General features: G+C 37.9%; 1 protein-coding gene across 1 annotated transcript in view; it reads left to right on the forward strand.

Moving 5' to 3' along the window:
• fbxo11a (F-box protein 11a) overlaps positions 1–16802 on the forward strand; it is a 40542-nt gene that overhangs the window by 13642 nt on the left and 10098 nt on the right. The window contains exons 2-9 of the mRNA XM_084390963.1: positions 10893–11020; positions 11699–11780; positions 11876–12020; positions 13418–13547; positions 13930–14013; positions 15443–15575; positions 16111–16217; positions 16419–16530. Of these exons, the coding sequence (XP_084247089.1) occupies positions 10893–11020; positions 11699–11780; positions 11876–12020; positions 13418–13547; positions 13930–14013; positions 15443–15575; positions 16111–16217; positions 16419–16530 (921 nt within the window). The remainder of the gene's footprint in view (positions 1–10892; positions 11021–11698; positions 11781–11875; positions 12021–13417; positions 13548–13929; positions 14014–15442; positions 15576–16110; positions 16218–16418; positions 16531–16802) is intronic.

Consider the following 16802-nt stretch of genomic DNA (forward strand, 5'->3'; position numbering starts at 1 on the left):
AATATCCCATGTAGTCTCTTAGTTAATTAAAGGTCTTCTTCAAATGACATGGTAATGATAAATAAATGATAAAAATGCTGATTTAAATACTTCTCCAGATGCTGTGTTGGCATGCTTCAGGACACTGCCTAATATCCGGCGTTTTTATTCAATTATAACATTTCCACAGTTTGCTGGATCACCTGAGTGTGGATAATCTTTGTTTGGAGACAACATGCTGTCTGTTGTGTTGAACTAGTTGGTGGGACACCGTGTTTGTAGTGGTTACTGGACTAGTAGCCCTGGAGAGCCCCCGGTGCAACCAGAGCAACAGCGCTGTGCGTTTGCAGGATTCTCACTCACGGATGATCCTCCGTGCAGAATGGCATTCAACTCACCTGAAGGTAAACTAGACTTACTACAGATTATAATGCTTTATTAATAACACCCTCCCGCAACATGCCTAGCATAATAAAGAGCGTGTCGTGTTACAGCTGAGCATGTGTTTGGTGGCCGTCTTGTGGTAATATTGATGCTAATTTGAAATGTGGCGTTTGGATGACTGTGACTTTCACCACGAAGCCTGTGTTTAAATCAGCAGTTTCACTTCAGATGTTAGTGGTGAATACTAGTATCACTTTAAGTGTCCGTTATATTAGTATAATGAATATTATGCTAATATATGAATGAATATTCGTATCGCTAATTAGTGTCCGTTCATGCTCTACCTGAACCTGGGCTTTCAATGCATATTATTTGTTGTGTATTTTCACTTGTCTCATAGTGTACGGATACTGCCAGAGCTCTCTTGATTGGCTCTTGGGTTGTTATGTGTCTTATTACTGTAATGCACGTACAGATTTGAGATGTCAGACTGTCTTGGTGTTATTGGTGAGAATGATGCTAAATTTTGAGTGAATCGCTTTGTACCTCAATCCTTAACCTTTGTCCCGACGCTCATCTCAGTGTATTGAGTTACAAATGTGGCTGTTGGATTTGTTTGCTAATAGCTGAGAGTTAAACAGCATGTTTATTGTCTAAATGCACTTCGAGCTGAAAACTGAACTTGGCAATCGACAGTGCAAAGTTAGAAATGCATTATGTGGTCTATTATCTGTGCTGACAGACTTTGCCACTGAGGTTGTTGTAGGTTTTGGGTTGGTATGTCAACTGTGTTACTTTTCGCTTAGAAATCAGTGACTGTCATCATGAACGAAACGTCTCTTAAATGCAGAGTCTGACTTTTCAATACTGGTATAAAATCGTGCATGCATGAGGCACTTGCCAACCTTTTTATTGAAATAAATGTTTCTTCTTATCAGTTATGTTCATTAGGATTTTGTGTTACATCTCATGTTGTTAAATTAATGTGTATTGCATTAATGTAGTGTTCACATTTAGAAGATATAGCCTAAGCATTCAAAACTTAGTCTCTCACTTCCGACAGTATGAATGAATGATTTTGATGACATCACTCTGCACTTCAGCTTCTCATCAGATTTTCTGTCCAATCAAATGCTCTCTAGAATCTGAAGCCCCGCCCCCTACACTATAATAGACGCTGACGCTGCGGCTGAAATCGGTCACTTGTTCACACATTTGCTATTTTCTACATGGTGAACGGCACATAGTGCACCATATAGGGGATAGGGAACGATTCAGACAGTGTAAGTATGCTTTCCATTGAGGCGAATGAAGTCTGGTTTCACGTCAGTGTCACGTGAACAGAGACACGATACACAGAGCGGATCATATGATCAAGTCGCTCAGACCAGAAAACATATCGGACCCGTTTGATATTCTGCACAGAATGCTGTATTTTAAAGCGATATGGAGGAGATCAGGAGGAGAAACGGTTAGAGATTAGGAGGAAACTGAGGCTTTATCGAGTTCAACGGCTCTGGTGGAGCTGTGATTATAAAAAAAGGGGAGGGGCTGTTCGATATGCCCCGCCCTGTCTTCCTGTTTCAGTGGAAATTACATCAACACATTAAAGCTGCAGTCGGCAAGTCTGGCAGATTGAGTGGACTTAGCCAAAATTTGGAATGTTTACAACTCTCATGCCCCTCCCCCACTACCAACGAGCACCCGCCCATCGTCAGTGCGTGTACCTGATTTTCTGTGAACGCGTCGATCAACACCATGGACTCGGAGGTAGGCTGCCCTGGCTAATCTATCCATAGATAGCAATAACCGAGGAATTGGAAGCTTGTTAGTAGATTTTCTCTCCACCATCACGCTTTGTACAAGCTTCAGGCGAACTTCAGGTGTGTCGTGTGCATGTGATATTGTAACGTGCGCGTCTGCGCGAGGGAGAGGGGATCTGTGGCGTGTGCACGACCTGTGATTGACAGTCAGATCTCACACCCCCCTGCGCTGATTGGACCCGATGAGACGGGAGCGGTGGATTTTTGCAAAACAAATAACACGCTCCAGGTGGAGTTAGAAGCTCGGGTTTTTTCTAAAACCACCTTATTTATGTTGTTCTGTCGGATTATAGTGTCAATTTCACTGAATTTGATCAAAAAAATGTTGCCGACGGCAGCTTTAAATTATGCTGTGTGTTTCAAGGCACTTCAGTGGGACTTTAAAATGTTGCTAGAGTTCTGGTAACTGTAGCTGCTGTATTATACTGTAGTTTTTACAGGTTCAGCCAGTAACTTTTTTTATTTTTTTTTATTAATTTTTCTGTGAAAAGATTTGATTTTATGACCCTTAAACTTCAGCAAATCCAGTAACTAGCTCTTTTGTTGTAGCACACTGCTAACTTGTAAACACAACTGATTACTGTTACTGAAAACATGTGTCAATCAAATTGTCCAAGGTTCATTTTTGTGTTCAGTATTAATATGATAGTCTGTCAACAGATGTGTAAGGTAGGGCTGCAACGATTCATCGAGTTACTCGATTTACTCGATTACAAAAATTCCTCGAGGCAAAAACTCTGCCTCGAAGCCTCGTTAAATTCCTATGACGCGCACTATACGCGCAGGGATCTGATTTCACACGGACCGCTGTTCAGTGTTCAGGAACCACAATAGCGCGTGATACATTTTGAATTTAGTTGGCGCGATGGCGGAGAGTAAAGATGTCCATGAAGTTTGGGATCGCTTCCTTCCAGCGTCGCTGAAACAAGGTAACGATTCTCCCGCATTTTTTTTAACCCAGCGCCAATATTTCCGCCCGTGCCGAAGCCTATACATTGATGTTCGCTGATTTTAATCCCATACTGTATTTGTAGTGATATCGTGATGCGGTTTGACTAGATATGATGTTTAGCTTTGATGTTTTAAAGTAGTAAATGTATTCATGTTCAACTGCAAGAGAGTATAGCCTAAAAAAGAACCCCTTCACACACACACACACACACACACACACGCACCCTCGTCTCTCTCACGCGCCAGTCAGACCAATTGCGGCAATGCATCACATATGCTTAAACTTGTATTTAGCCACGCAACAATAATTTCAGCATGCATTCACTGTATACACCGGGACGTGATGGAGGAACAAATATTGCATTGCAGTCTTTGCGAGACCTTGTTTGTCACGTCTGGCAAATAGTTACAGACAACAACAAAAAATGAAACTCCCCAGCCTGCTTCTCCAAATCCACTCGTACTTTTGGGGAAGACATAGCAGCTAATCGGCTACCAAAGTAATTGAGCATAGAACATTTTCAATTAACAAAAAAATATAATGCTACAAAACGTGCTAATATACTTCAACTAGCCTAAGTGAGAAACAAAATGCTGTTCTTTTTAACATATTTGCAATAAAACATTCGCCTTTTTAAAGCTACACTTATTTTTTTTATAAATTGTATACATTGTGTACCTGTTTGGCTTGATATTTTATATTCATTTAATTTATTTTTGTTCTCCGGCGGGTAATTTGCAGAAGGTGCAATCCTTTTTTTGTAATGTTGTATTAAGAAGACAAAACTAAGGCCAAATGGCCTTTACTATTTAAGTTTGTATTCATAGTTTTACATGTTATACATGTTTTACAGTATAAAGTTGACTTAACTGTATTGTTATATAATTGTTGGCACTGGCACTTATAAACACTAAATGGGTAAAAAGTACAATAAATAGGCTTAGTTTTGGAGCCAAATGTTGGAGTTGGAATAAATAGCTCTGTTTTTTTTTTTTTTTTTTTTTGAGAAATAAAAGCCAAATGCTTGATTATTTTACAGCCACATCATTTTCGTTATGCATTATTTGTTTTGGTTGTTTAAAAACACACACATTTTTTTATCCGATTACTCGATTAATCGATCGATAAAGTGCTAGATTAATCGATTACAAAAAGAATCGATAGCTGCAGCCCTAGTGTAAGGTAATCATGAGTCTTCTGCTTTGGCTGTTTTTCCAAAATTGTTGAGGTGTTGGATGCTGGACAGTTTTTGGTTTCTGAGCTGTCTGTTGTCTTAATGATTTGAGGAAGCTCTTTTAAATGCCACATTAGAGGACATGATGTGGTCTAGAGACTTATTTGCTGCATGACATTGTGATGATATGGGTTTGAAATCCCTTGTTAAGTCTTACCATCCGTTTGATTCGATTACTGTAAAATGTTTTGCTTTCAGTTTTCTTCACAACAGCAGTTGGTTTCACTTTCAGTGCGGAGAAACCTCATTTTGTGAGATTAAAGACGTGTAGAAAGTGTGAAGACCGTCCAAAATGCTTCAGCAGTCCAACATACACTCAAGTCACTCAAATCCACTTTGCTCACAAAGTTATTATGGGGGTTTAAAGACAACATGACATCAAAATGAACCCTGTTTACTGTCTTCGATTGTTCCCAGTTCTTCTTGTGCTCCACTGATCAGTAAACATCTTTCATTTCAACATTATAAAACAACATTCGAGCGGTTGTGGAAAATATATCTTAACTAATACCTGATGGTTTTATTAATTTGTGGCATTCCTCAGTCTGTTATTGTTGTAACGACTGATAAACTGTATAATCGACAATACAGTTTTCTCTTTTGATGGAGTAAAGTCGTTTAAGTTCCAATCAATATTTTGTATCCATTGCAATCTCTTGTTGCAGTTGTTTTGCAGTTTCATTTGACTTTAATCTGTCAAAAGATACTCATTTTTGTATAGTGTGCAAGTCAGTGCTAGAAATGAGGAATTAACGGAGACGCCGTCCTGTATGTGGCCTCCATCAGAAGGGGAGGGTTACCATAGCAATGACCAGTGAGAATATTACTGCAATATTGTGCTGTTGCAAGTGAGAGTATTGTCAGATGTGCCCTTTAGAGATCCCATCAATTATGAAGCTTTTTATAGTGAGCATTTGGACAATTAAAGGACTAGTTCACCCAAAAGTCTTGCACCGAAAACTCTGACTTTGTTTCTTGTGGGGAACAGAGAAAGAGATGTTTATTAAGCCCTATTCGGACGAGACTAGTGTGACATGGAGAGGTGGGGTAAAGTAATTGGTACCAGAGCTTCTCAGTGATTTTACTCCCATCCGAATGTGCATCTCAGTGATCATTACAGACAATAGCCGTATTTGGACGGGATTAACTTCACAAGGGTAGATGGAGTAATGTCATTTTACCACAGGACGTCTGTAATATGAATGGCCAATTCACACGGGATAAGAGATCTCAGTAAAACTAGCAGAAGTGGGAGAGTAACTCAATTTACACACCGCCGTCACACTCCTGTCGTCATGTGTGTATTACGCTGCTTCCTGATATCACATGCGCAAACACATATAACCTATATTTAGGGCTGCAGCTATCGATTCTTTTTGTAATCGATTAATCTAGCACTTTATCGATCGATTAATCGAGTAATCGGATAAAAAAATGTGTGTGTTTTTAAACAACCAAAACAAATAATGCATAACGAAAATGATGTGGCTGTAAAATAATCAAGCATTTGGCTTTTATTTCTCAAAAAAAAAAAACAGAGCTATTTATTCCAACTCCAACATTTGGCTCCAAAACTAAGCCTATTTATTGTACTTTTTACCCATTTAGTGTTTATAAGTGCCAGTGCCAACAATTATATAACAATACAGTTAAGTCAACTTTATACTGTAAAACATGTATAACATGTAAAACTATGAATACAAACTTAAATAGTAAAGGCCATTTGGCCTTAGTTTTGTCTTCTTAATACAACATTACAAAAAAATTATTGCACCTTCTGCAAATTACCCACCGGAGAACAAAAATAAATTAAATGAATATAAAATATCAAGCCAAACAGGTACACAATGTATACAATTTATAAAAAAATAAGTGTAGCTTTAAAAAGGTGAATGTTTTATTGCAAATATGTTAAAAAGAACAGCATTTTGTTTCTCACTTAGGCTAGTTGAAGTATATATTAGCACGTTTTGTAGTATTATATTTTTTTGTTAATTGAAAATGTTCTATGCTCAATTACTTTGGTAGCCGATTATGTCTTCCCCAAAAGTACGAGTGGATTTGGAGAAGCAGGCTGGTGGGGAGTTTCATTTTTTGTTGTTGTCTGTAACTATTTGGCAGACGTGACAAACAAGGTCTCGCAAAGACTGCAATGCAATATTTGTTCCTCCATCACGTCCCGGTGTATACAGTGAATGCATGCTGAAATTATTGTTGCGTGGCTAAATACAAGTTTGAGCATATGTGATGCATTGCCGCAATTGGTCTGACTGGCGCGTGAGAGAGACGAGGGTGCGTGTGTGTGTGTGTGTGTGTGTGTGTGTGTGTGAAGGGGTTCTTTTTTAGGCTATACTCTCTTGCAGTTGAACATGAATACATTTACTACTTTAAAACATCAAAGCTAAACATCATATCTAGTCAAACCGCATCACGACATCACTACAAATACAGTATGGGATTAAAATCAGCAAACATCAATGTATAGGCTTCGGCACGGGTGGAAATATTGGCGCTGGGTTAAAAAAAATGCGGGGGACAGAATCGTTACCTTGTTTCAGCGACGCTGGAAGGAAGCGATCCCAAACTTTATGGACATCTTTACTCTCCGCCATCGCGCCAACTAAATTCAAAATGTATCACGCGCTATTGTGGTTCCTGAACACTGAACAACGGTCCGTGTGAAATCAGATCCCTGCGCGTATAGTGCGCGTCATAGGAATTTAACGAGGCTTCGAGGCAGAGTTTTTGCCTCGAGGAATTTTTGTAATCGAGTAACTCGATGAATCGTTGCAGCCCTACCTATATTTATATATATAAAACAGTTATGTCCGGTCGAACAATGTATTAATTAACTTCGGATTGGATTGTGTTGGTAATAGGCACTTACCTAACGCTAAAAGATGTTTCGTGCCTCTAACAAGTGCTGTCGATCTTCTTTCTGATCTGAATGTTGTGTGGAAAACACTTGAGTTTTGCCACAGACTCGTCCCAGCGTCTAGAACACAACTGATGCTTCTTCAAGCGTCTCCATACTTGAAAAACCGCGGAAAACTACTTTTAAACTGGAAATGATGGAATATTTACGTACATATGTACAGCGGGTCTATTCGCACGGGATTAGTATCACCTGAGGTGATTTTTCCGGACCTTTTTACTGAAGGTAAAAGTCGTTGTAATCTTCACTGACATTGTCCGTAATGATCACTGAGATGCACATTCGGACGGGACTAAAATCACAGAGAAGCTCTGGTAATAATTACTTTACCCCACCTCTCCATGTTAAACTAGTCCCGTCCGAATAGGGCTAATGTCAGTAAAGATTACAGCATACTTTGCATACTATCTATCTATCTATCTATCTATCTATCTATCTATCTATCTATCTATCTATCTATCTATCTATCTATCTATCTATCTATCTATCTATCTATCTATCTATCTATCTATCTATCTATCTATCTATCTAGTGGCTTGTAAACTTCAAGTAATCAATGGTTTCTACTAGTGCTGCACGATTAATCGTATCGCAATCGCAATCGCGATGTCAAGCCTACGCGATTATATGACGCAAAATGCTGCGATTTTATATTAAATAAACAAATAAGCCTATAAATGCAGCATCTGTTAATTTTTGGCATCCTTTGGTCCCGCTCTTATTCATGCAAATGCTTTTAAACCATTCATGCGCGATAAGACAAAAAAGAACGCGCTGTCAGTCAGTGAATGTCCTCCTGACACACACACACACACACACACACGACCCACTGATAGACGCGCGCCAGTATCAAGTTCTCTTTCGCGGTAGAACGAACAGCACACATGTAGCCTATGCCAAAATGAACGCGCTGCCTGTGACACACAGAAAGACTCGCAATAATATCGTGCGTGCGCACAAAACAGCATGCCAGAATACAGTTCTCTTTCGAGCTTGAACGAACAATAACACACACAATTATGCCAAAATGTCTTTTTGTCGAGTATCTTCATAACATAAGATTAGTCTTATGATGAACGTTAAGAGTTCTGACTCGCGAGAGAATGAGGTGCGTATGAGATCCGCGTCTCTGACAGCAGCTGGTCTTAAAGGGACAGTACACAGTAGCTACTAATTATATCTGTCGCTAAAGTTAATCAAGGAAAAACAAGGAACAGAGAAAAACACTCACTGCTCTTGTCACAAACATCAGCGTACACTCTGAAACCAGTCACTTCTCTATATAAACAGGCAATTAAGATATTTGACAAGAAACCGAGATGGCATCATTGTGATATCATACAAAAGCACAAAATTTTTGTGTTTTGAAATTGACTTTTAAAAGCCCCCTATGGACAGGTGTTGAAAATTAGCACATGTGCTATAACACTTTAAACAATGCACCTGGTTCGTCCAATGTTATTGCTTTTTCCATATTTAATCAATATTAAATAAATAATTAAAAATAAAGACTAAAGAACTTTTTTCTTTAGGCAGATTATCACTAATCTGTGTGTGCATTTATTTTCCTTGAGAACCAAGCAAGTTGACTCATGAAACCATTTGTTTATTATATCGCATATCGCAATCGCAATATTGACCTCTATTATCGCAATATGACATTTTCCCCAAATCGTGCAGCCCTAGTTTCTACTGATCACTGGTGCTTCTCAGAAACGTGACAAACGCTGGCAAATGGCGTATGCGATATGTCACACGTCATATGCTTGACCATCAGCACAAAATTTGGTCCCCTTTGCATTTTTCCTTCTAACCAAGAAGATGGTGTAAGATGCCGTTTAAGTGTGAAGTACGTCTTGAGTCAGTCAGACTTTGAACATTGAGAGCACCATATTTATTTTAGTAACTTGGCTAATACCGCTGTGTGACGATGTCTACTGTTACCGATTTCTGAAAAAATACTTGACTTTTATGTTCTATTAGCATTCTCTGAAATGAATCTAGCGTTTCTATTTGAGGAGGTGGCGTTCGAGTCCGGTGAGGGAAATACGGTATGTGTTTTGGACGGCTCTTGTCTCTGGTTTCAGGCATGTCATCAAAGGGATCCCACACGGCTAATTCCCCCCGGACGGGTGTTTATTGCCGGCCCATTCAACCTCTGTCTCTCATGACCCGCGTGTGGCGTCACCTGCTCCGTTTGCCACAGCTGCCGAGGAGATCAGCCTTGTGTTCCTCTCTTGTGCCTCGGGTCACGGCCTCTCCGCTGCTTTCCTTCCCAACTGTTTTGGCACCGCCTTACGAGCGTGTCGTACAGTGCCTTGATGAGATTTCAACATGCTGTTAAACACAAAGTCCGAGTTGTTCCACCTTTTGCTGATCTGAGCGTTTATCTCTGGAAGTGCGTCAGGACGAGGACTGCAGTGTCCCTTAATCTTTCATTCGGCTCGAAATATTAAAGTTGCGATCGCCACTTTCACTGACACTTTGAATGTTTGGTTACAGGGAAAACATGAGAGCTATAACAATTATGCAAATATTGATTATACATTCAACATACGTTGACTTAGATGTGTTTGAGTACATAGAGGAAATACAATTCTGGAGTCTGGAGCTTTGAGACAAGACACCGGGAGTTGATTTAGTAGGGTGCATGCAGTTTTTTTGTGTTATTCCTACAGGGTTCCCACGGGTCCTTGAAAGTTTGTGAATCTGAAAATAAAATTTCAAGGCCCTGGAAAGTTGCCCAAATATTTTATTTAATGTAATGTTGATTTGCTTTGCTTTGTTAAGATAATGTCAACCCATGAGGCAAGAAAAAGCAATGTTCATATATCTTAAAACTTCTGGTTACATGAGCCCTTTTCAATAATATCCAGGCAAAAGTTAATATCAGATCCTTTTAGAATACAGTATAGGATGTAACAATGTATCTTACGAGGTAACACGATGTAACCTTGCTCTCACTTGAAATGTGTCCCCACTTTAAGTCCTTGAATTTGAGGGTATTGGACCTGGAAAGTCCTGGAAAGGTACTTGAATTACCAAGGTGTGGAAACCCTGTTCCTAATGACAGTATTATACTAGTGAAGGAACACAACTGGTTTTTCTTGATGTGTGGAACCAGCCTTTTGGATTTTGAGTGTTTATTATCCTGGCTGTATGTGATCATTGAGTTTTACTTCAGGTCACAGAAGTGCAAAAAGTACGTTGACCGATTTATCGGTGGGAGAATTATTTTTTTTTTCTGATGCATATTTTTCCCACTGAATCTTCAGTGCTTTATTTTAATGGGATGGTTTATCCTAATTTTGCATACTATATAGAAGACATTAGAATTAAATGCCGCTGGGGCTTCTGTCCTGAAATGTTATTAAAAATTATAGTAAAATTTGCAAATATTAATTTGTCTATCTAAGATCTGAGCAGTTTTTCCCAAAAACTTGACTGTCAAGTTAGAGATGTGCTTTTATGTGGATGAATTCCCACTTTATGCGTTTGCTTGGAAGTGTTTTTTTATTTATTTTTATCCAGTGTGACCCTTCAGTGTTCGTGTTAAATGTAATTTAACAATTTTTCTTCTTCCAGATGAGGCAGATCCTGCCGAGATGGTTGCAGAAGAATCTGGTCAAGGCGCTCAAAATAGTCCGTACCAACTTCGAAGAAAATCTCTGTTACCGAAGAGAACAGCTTGTCCAACAAAGACCAACATGGAGGTGCGTAAATGCTGCTCAACATCAAATGATCATGTCAGGAAGCGTTTTTAGATTCAGAAGTGTAGTATGCATAAAGATTGTCTGCAATATTAATTTAGGCTGAAACCACAACAGCAGTTTTAATGCACAGGGCCCTATGAAATTGTTTTATTTATTTTTCTCCAAATTCCATTTTTCCCATTTTATTATATATTTTAATATTATATTTTAGTAATTAAAAAAGCATGTCTAATTAATTGAAATAATAAAACTTGTACAATTTAACATCAATTTATTTAAAGTAAAAAAAAAAATATTTTTAGGGACCTGAAATCTTTTTCTCAAATTCAGTTTTATTTTTCTTAAATTCTTTGTTTTCTTTCTTAATTTTTCTGATTGTGTTTTAATGGTTTAAATGTTAACTAATTGATTTTTTTTTTTTAAACAAAAGTGCAATTTGGAATGTTTTTATTTTCACAGACACTAGTCCATATCGTGATTTAATTGTTCAACCCTTTTGATTAATTCATCCAAAATTTTCCAAATTCCATGACATTCCACATTATACGGTTAATTCCTTTTTTAAGACTGTATTCTGCGATTCCCTTCGGGTTTCCTGCATTGCTGAAATAAAAAACAGCATGAATGGTTTTTTTTACGCGCTGTAACTAACAGGTTGAAAACTCTTCTTATTCAAAGGGTGCTTCCACATCAACAACAGAAAACTTTGGGCATCGGGCGAAACGTGCCAGAGTGTCGGGAAAATCACAAGATTTGCCTGGTAATGGACATCAGACTTGATGTTGCCTAGAGTTGAAATGGAGTGATTGCAGTTTTTGATGTCTTTTCATTAACGCTGGTTCTCCTCTGTCCCAGTCACCCCAGCGGAGCAGTACCTGCAGGTGAAGCTTCCAGACGAGGTGGTCCTAAAAATCTTCTCCTATCTGTTGGAGCAGGACCTGTGTCGAGCGGCTTGTGTGTGTAAACGATTTAGTGAACTAGCTAACGACCCCATCCTCTGGTAAGTTAGGCATTTGGACTAAACTGTATGTTTTTTTGGGTTTTCTCAATCAACAAAACAGCCTTTTTAGCTCAAAAGATTAAAAATGTTTAGTCAATCTAATTTTCGTAAATCGGAATGAATCCGATTTCAGATTCTGAAAGTTCTGTTTATATAAACCCTAAACATTCAGTTTGATTCACATATTCATTTACATATGCATTACATGTATTCTTAATAAAACTTTACAGTGCATCCGGTCCAGAACCGAAGAAAGCCACAGTTCATAAGACACGACACATGCATAAACACACGCGCATTCCAATAACTTAATGTATGTAAATATGCGCATCACGGCACACGTTTTTTTTTTGTGCATCCGATTGAGAAAGAGTTGGATTCAAGCTTTTACATGCTTAATTTCTTTCCCCTGTTGATCAGATTATTTCAGGTCTGCACAATCCCTTTCAATCTGATCGAAATTTCCTTCGGGTTGAGCTCAGCCAGATCGATTGAGGCGTTTACATGAAGGCTTTTCACTCCCGATTGAGCCATCAGTCCAATTATAAACTGATTATTTGGATGCATGTAATGAAATTTCATAAAATCAAAAACTTTTTTTGTCACTCGAGCACAAGAAAGTATATATATTGAAACATTTTCAATGATATGAACCAATGCAATACATAAACAGCAATAATTATCCACTTGAACAATTTATTTAATAAAAAATGCCTCATGGAAATTTCTTTGAACTGATTGAATCAACTGTTTTGAACTGATTCATGGAAATGAATCAAATTAAGCAGCTCTTGAACCCCATTGATGAACCTTTTTCTGAGAGTGTAGCGTAACATCGTGTCATAACTACACGCGACGCGACGAGAAATAAAATGAAACTGTTTCTATTTTTCTACGACGTCGCACTGGAACAACAAACACAAAGTGTGGCAATGATAATCTCAGGGACTGTTTATGTGCTTTATTTAATGTTAAAAGCGTGTAATGTGACTTTGAATATCATTTAGTGCTCCAGCTTTGTAGCTGTAAAAGCATCAATGGATAATTCACCTCAGATCTTGAAATTAAACAAATGGAAACAAGAACGTTCAAACTGTGAACAAACAAGTGTATTCTTTGACAAAGATTGTTTTAGTAACTCAGCCTTTGTATTTTTAATAATGTTAAATGGTGTAATATTTGTGAATTTGATTATATAGTCTACTTGTTCATTTTCTTGCGAGTGCCGTGAGACTCCACCCACGCGCTGTTCTGATTGGCTGTGGGCTTTGATTGATCTCGCAGTCGCGTCGCATCTAGTGTGGATAGACACATTATTTGTCGCTGGAATCGCATCGCGTCTGGTTAGGACACGGTGTAAGGGTCACTGATCTCGATTCTTCTCATCTGGTTTGCAGGAAGAGACTCTACATGGAGGTTTTCGAGTACACGCGTCCCATGATGCACCCCGAGTCTGGGAAGTTCTTCCAGATCAACCCAGAGGAGCATGAACAGCCCAACCCTTGGAAGGAGAGCTTTCAGCAACTGGTACTGTTCCCCTGATTCACTTGTTGTGTGTTTTGGATAAAAAAAAATCATAAGTGCGTATTTAGACCCCATTTTCCATGCGCTTTCTCTCTGACCTTTTACAATTAAATGGTCTATTTTTGTCAATTCTCATTTGACTGCAAGTGCTTGCTCTGAAGCTATTAAATATTGTGTATTCAAGAGCGAGCACAACAATGCAAATCTGAGAATTGAGTGATTTAGTCTTTTCCCCCAGGATCCAAAAGTGGACAGATGGTGCGGTAATGTGATAATTAGGGAGATCTTGATGTGTCAGTAATCATTAGTTTCATCAGTGAGCTTTATGAGAGTATATTACTGAAGAAACACAGACTGAAGGATTCCCTGATCTTTGTGTTTGCAGTATAAAGGTGCTCATGTGAAGCCGGGCTTCGCAGAACATTTCTACAGTAACCCGGCCAGATACAAGGGACGAGAAAACATGCTGGTACGTTCTAGACCATCTGTAGATGGATTATATGGTTTGTTTATTCATTATATGGATGATGTTATGTTATGCATGTAAACACCCCCCGAACTGTGGTAAAATCACAGTAACACACAGCCTCAAGGGGCAACAAAAATGATGACAACGTTCAATAAATTATTACATTTGTGTGTAAGAATAAAAAACAAGTAGATGTGTACGTTTAATATAAATAATAAAATAATATACATAACATTTCGTCCCGTCTTGTTTTGGTCAATGAAAATGAAGAGACATTTTAGCATAGTTTTTATTTTGTAAATCACATTTAGTCTCGTTTTTATTTGTCAACAATATTGCATTATACATTTGATTATAGTTATCGTCACATGACCAGCATTTACGTTGCGTCTCGTCTCGTTTTCGTCATGTGATAAAGGTTCGTTGACGACGACATTTAGTCATAATTTTCGTTGACGAAAGCAACACTAGTAAACACCCCCCGAACTGTGGTAAAATCACAGTAACACACAGCCTCAAGGGGCAACAAAAATTATGACAACGTTCAATAAATTATTACATTCGTGTATAAGAATAAAAAACAACTACATGTGTACGTTTTCTGATTTAGAAAAAATAAGTGTTTGGTTGCCTATGAAAATCTTTTCTAGTCCTTATAATGTTTCAGTGTCTTGATATATTTTATTCCCGCCTTTAATGCATTTATTGATGCACTTTGTTGATTTTTACCACCCATTAGGCAAAGATCATGCGTTTTCAAGCAGCGGAAATTGTACAATAAGGTCTCATTTTTTAACATTAGGATAGGAAATGGATTAGCTAACATGAATTAACAATGAGCAGTGCATTTTTTTAAAAGCATTTATCAATCTTTTGAATTTGAATTGTTCATTGTTTGTTCATGTTAGTTCACAGGGGTTTATTTTTTTTATTATTTTTTATATAAATTAAGATTTTATTGTTTTTTTTTATACATAACAAAACATACCAAAACAAACAATACTAATAATAATAAAAAAAAGTTTATACAAAACAAACAAACAAAATAATACTAAATAATAATACTAATTATAGAAATTACATTTCAATGCACAACAGTTGTAGACAAGTCTCAACTCGAGCATGTGTCCAGTATCAGTCAACCATCTGAGTAAAGTTCTCCCACATCTCAACATCTATTTGATTTCCGTTCACCTTAGCTAACATTCTTTCATATGATACATTCTCAATCATAAATTCAATCCACATTTTTAATGAAGGACATTGAATATCTTTCCAAAATCGAAGTCTCACAGGGGTTTCTGAATTCTACATTTCGCCCCTTTAATAAGTAAAGCTAGGAGTTTGTTCACATAAGCGCTTCAAATATGGCTCAGTGTTTATTTTGTAATTACGAGTGAGTGTGATTTGTTTTGTAATCTTTCCTCAGTATTACGACACCATTGAAGACGCGCTGGGAGGGGTTCAGGAAGCCCACTTTGACGGTTTGATATTTGTCCACTCTGGGATCTACACAGATGAATGGATCTACATCGAGTCGCCCATCACGATGATTGGCGCTGGTATGAGAATATATGTGAATATTTTAGTACACTACTGTTCAGAGGTTTGGGGTCAGCAAGTTTTCTTCATTTTTTTAAAAGAAGTCTCTTATGCTCACCAAGGCTGAATTTAATCAAAAATATAGTAAAACCAGCAATGTTCTGAAGAAAATAACTCTTTTTCTATTTTAATATATTGTAAAATATGATTTAATCAAAGCTGTATTTTCAGCATCGTTACTCCAGTCTTCAGTGTCACATGATCCTTCAGAAAATGAAGATGTTAAAAGAAAAAGTTTTGCTGCGTCATATTTTTGTGGCAACCGATTTTTCAGGATTCTTTCATAAATAGAAAGTTACAGAAAAAACAGAATTGATTTGAAATAGAAATATTTTGTAACATTATAAATGTCTTTACTGCCACTTTTGATCAATTTAATGCATCCTTGCTGAATAAAAGTATTAATTTCCTAAAAAATTGACTCAAAAACTTTTGAATAGTAGTGTGATTTTCTTCTGTATAACCTAAATATTAATCGTACATGTGCTTTTGCAGCTCCGGGTAAAGTAGCGGATAAAGTCATCATCGAGAACACTAGAGATTCCACGTTTGTGTTCATGGAGGGGTCAGAGGACGCGTATGTAGGTTATATGACAATAAAGGTGAGTTTAAAAGTTCAGTAAACGAAGGTTAAGGAATAGCTCAGCTACATATGACAATCATGTAATGTACTCACCCTCATGTCGTTTCAAAACCTGCATGTTCATGCACAGAAAAACAAAACAAAAAGGCATTATTGCAACAGTGCCGTTTTTAGGCAGATGTGCATTATTAGATGTGCATATAATGGGTCTCTGTTGCAGTTCAATCCTGATGACAAATCAGCTCAGCATCACAACGCTCATCACTGCCTGGAGATCACTGTCAACTGCAGCCCCATCATTGACCACTGCATCATCCGCAGTACCTGCACAGGTGACCACAGCTTGCTTCTTTCTCCCCCCCCCCCCCACCCAAATTAATAGGTTTTCCCTCCATTTATATCACATTTTTTCTATTCTCATAGTACTCTGCACCCTGTACACAAGTGCAATGAATCTCTTGGGATCTTCTCGCTGAGCAGGAAAACATACAATGTGCAGAAAGAGTTAATTTTACATAGACAATAGACTTAAACCACATAAAGGCAGAATGCAGTAAACCTGCGTAAAGTGTATATAGTGCATGCATGTATAATTTCTGAGTGG

Source organism: Rutilus rutilus (assembly GCF_951802725.1).
Source record: "Rutilus rutilus genome assembly, chromosome: 20".
NCBI classification, from domain to species: Eukaryota; Metazoa; Chordata; class Actinopteri; order Cypriniformes; family Leuciscidae; genus Rutilus; species Rutilus rutilus.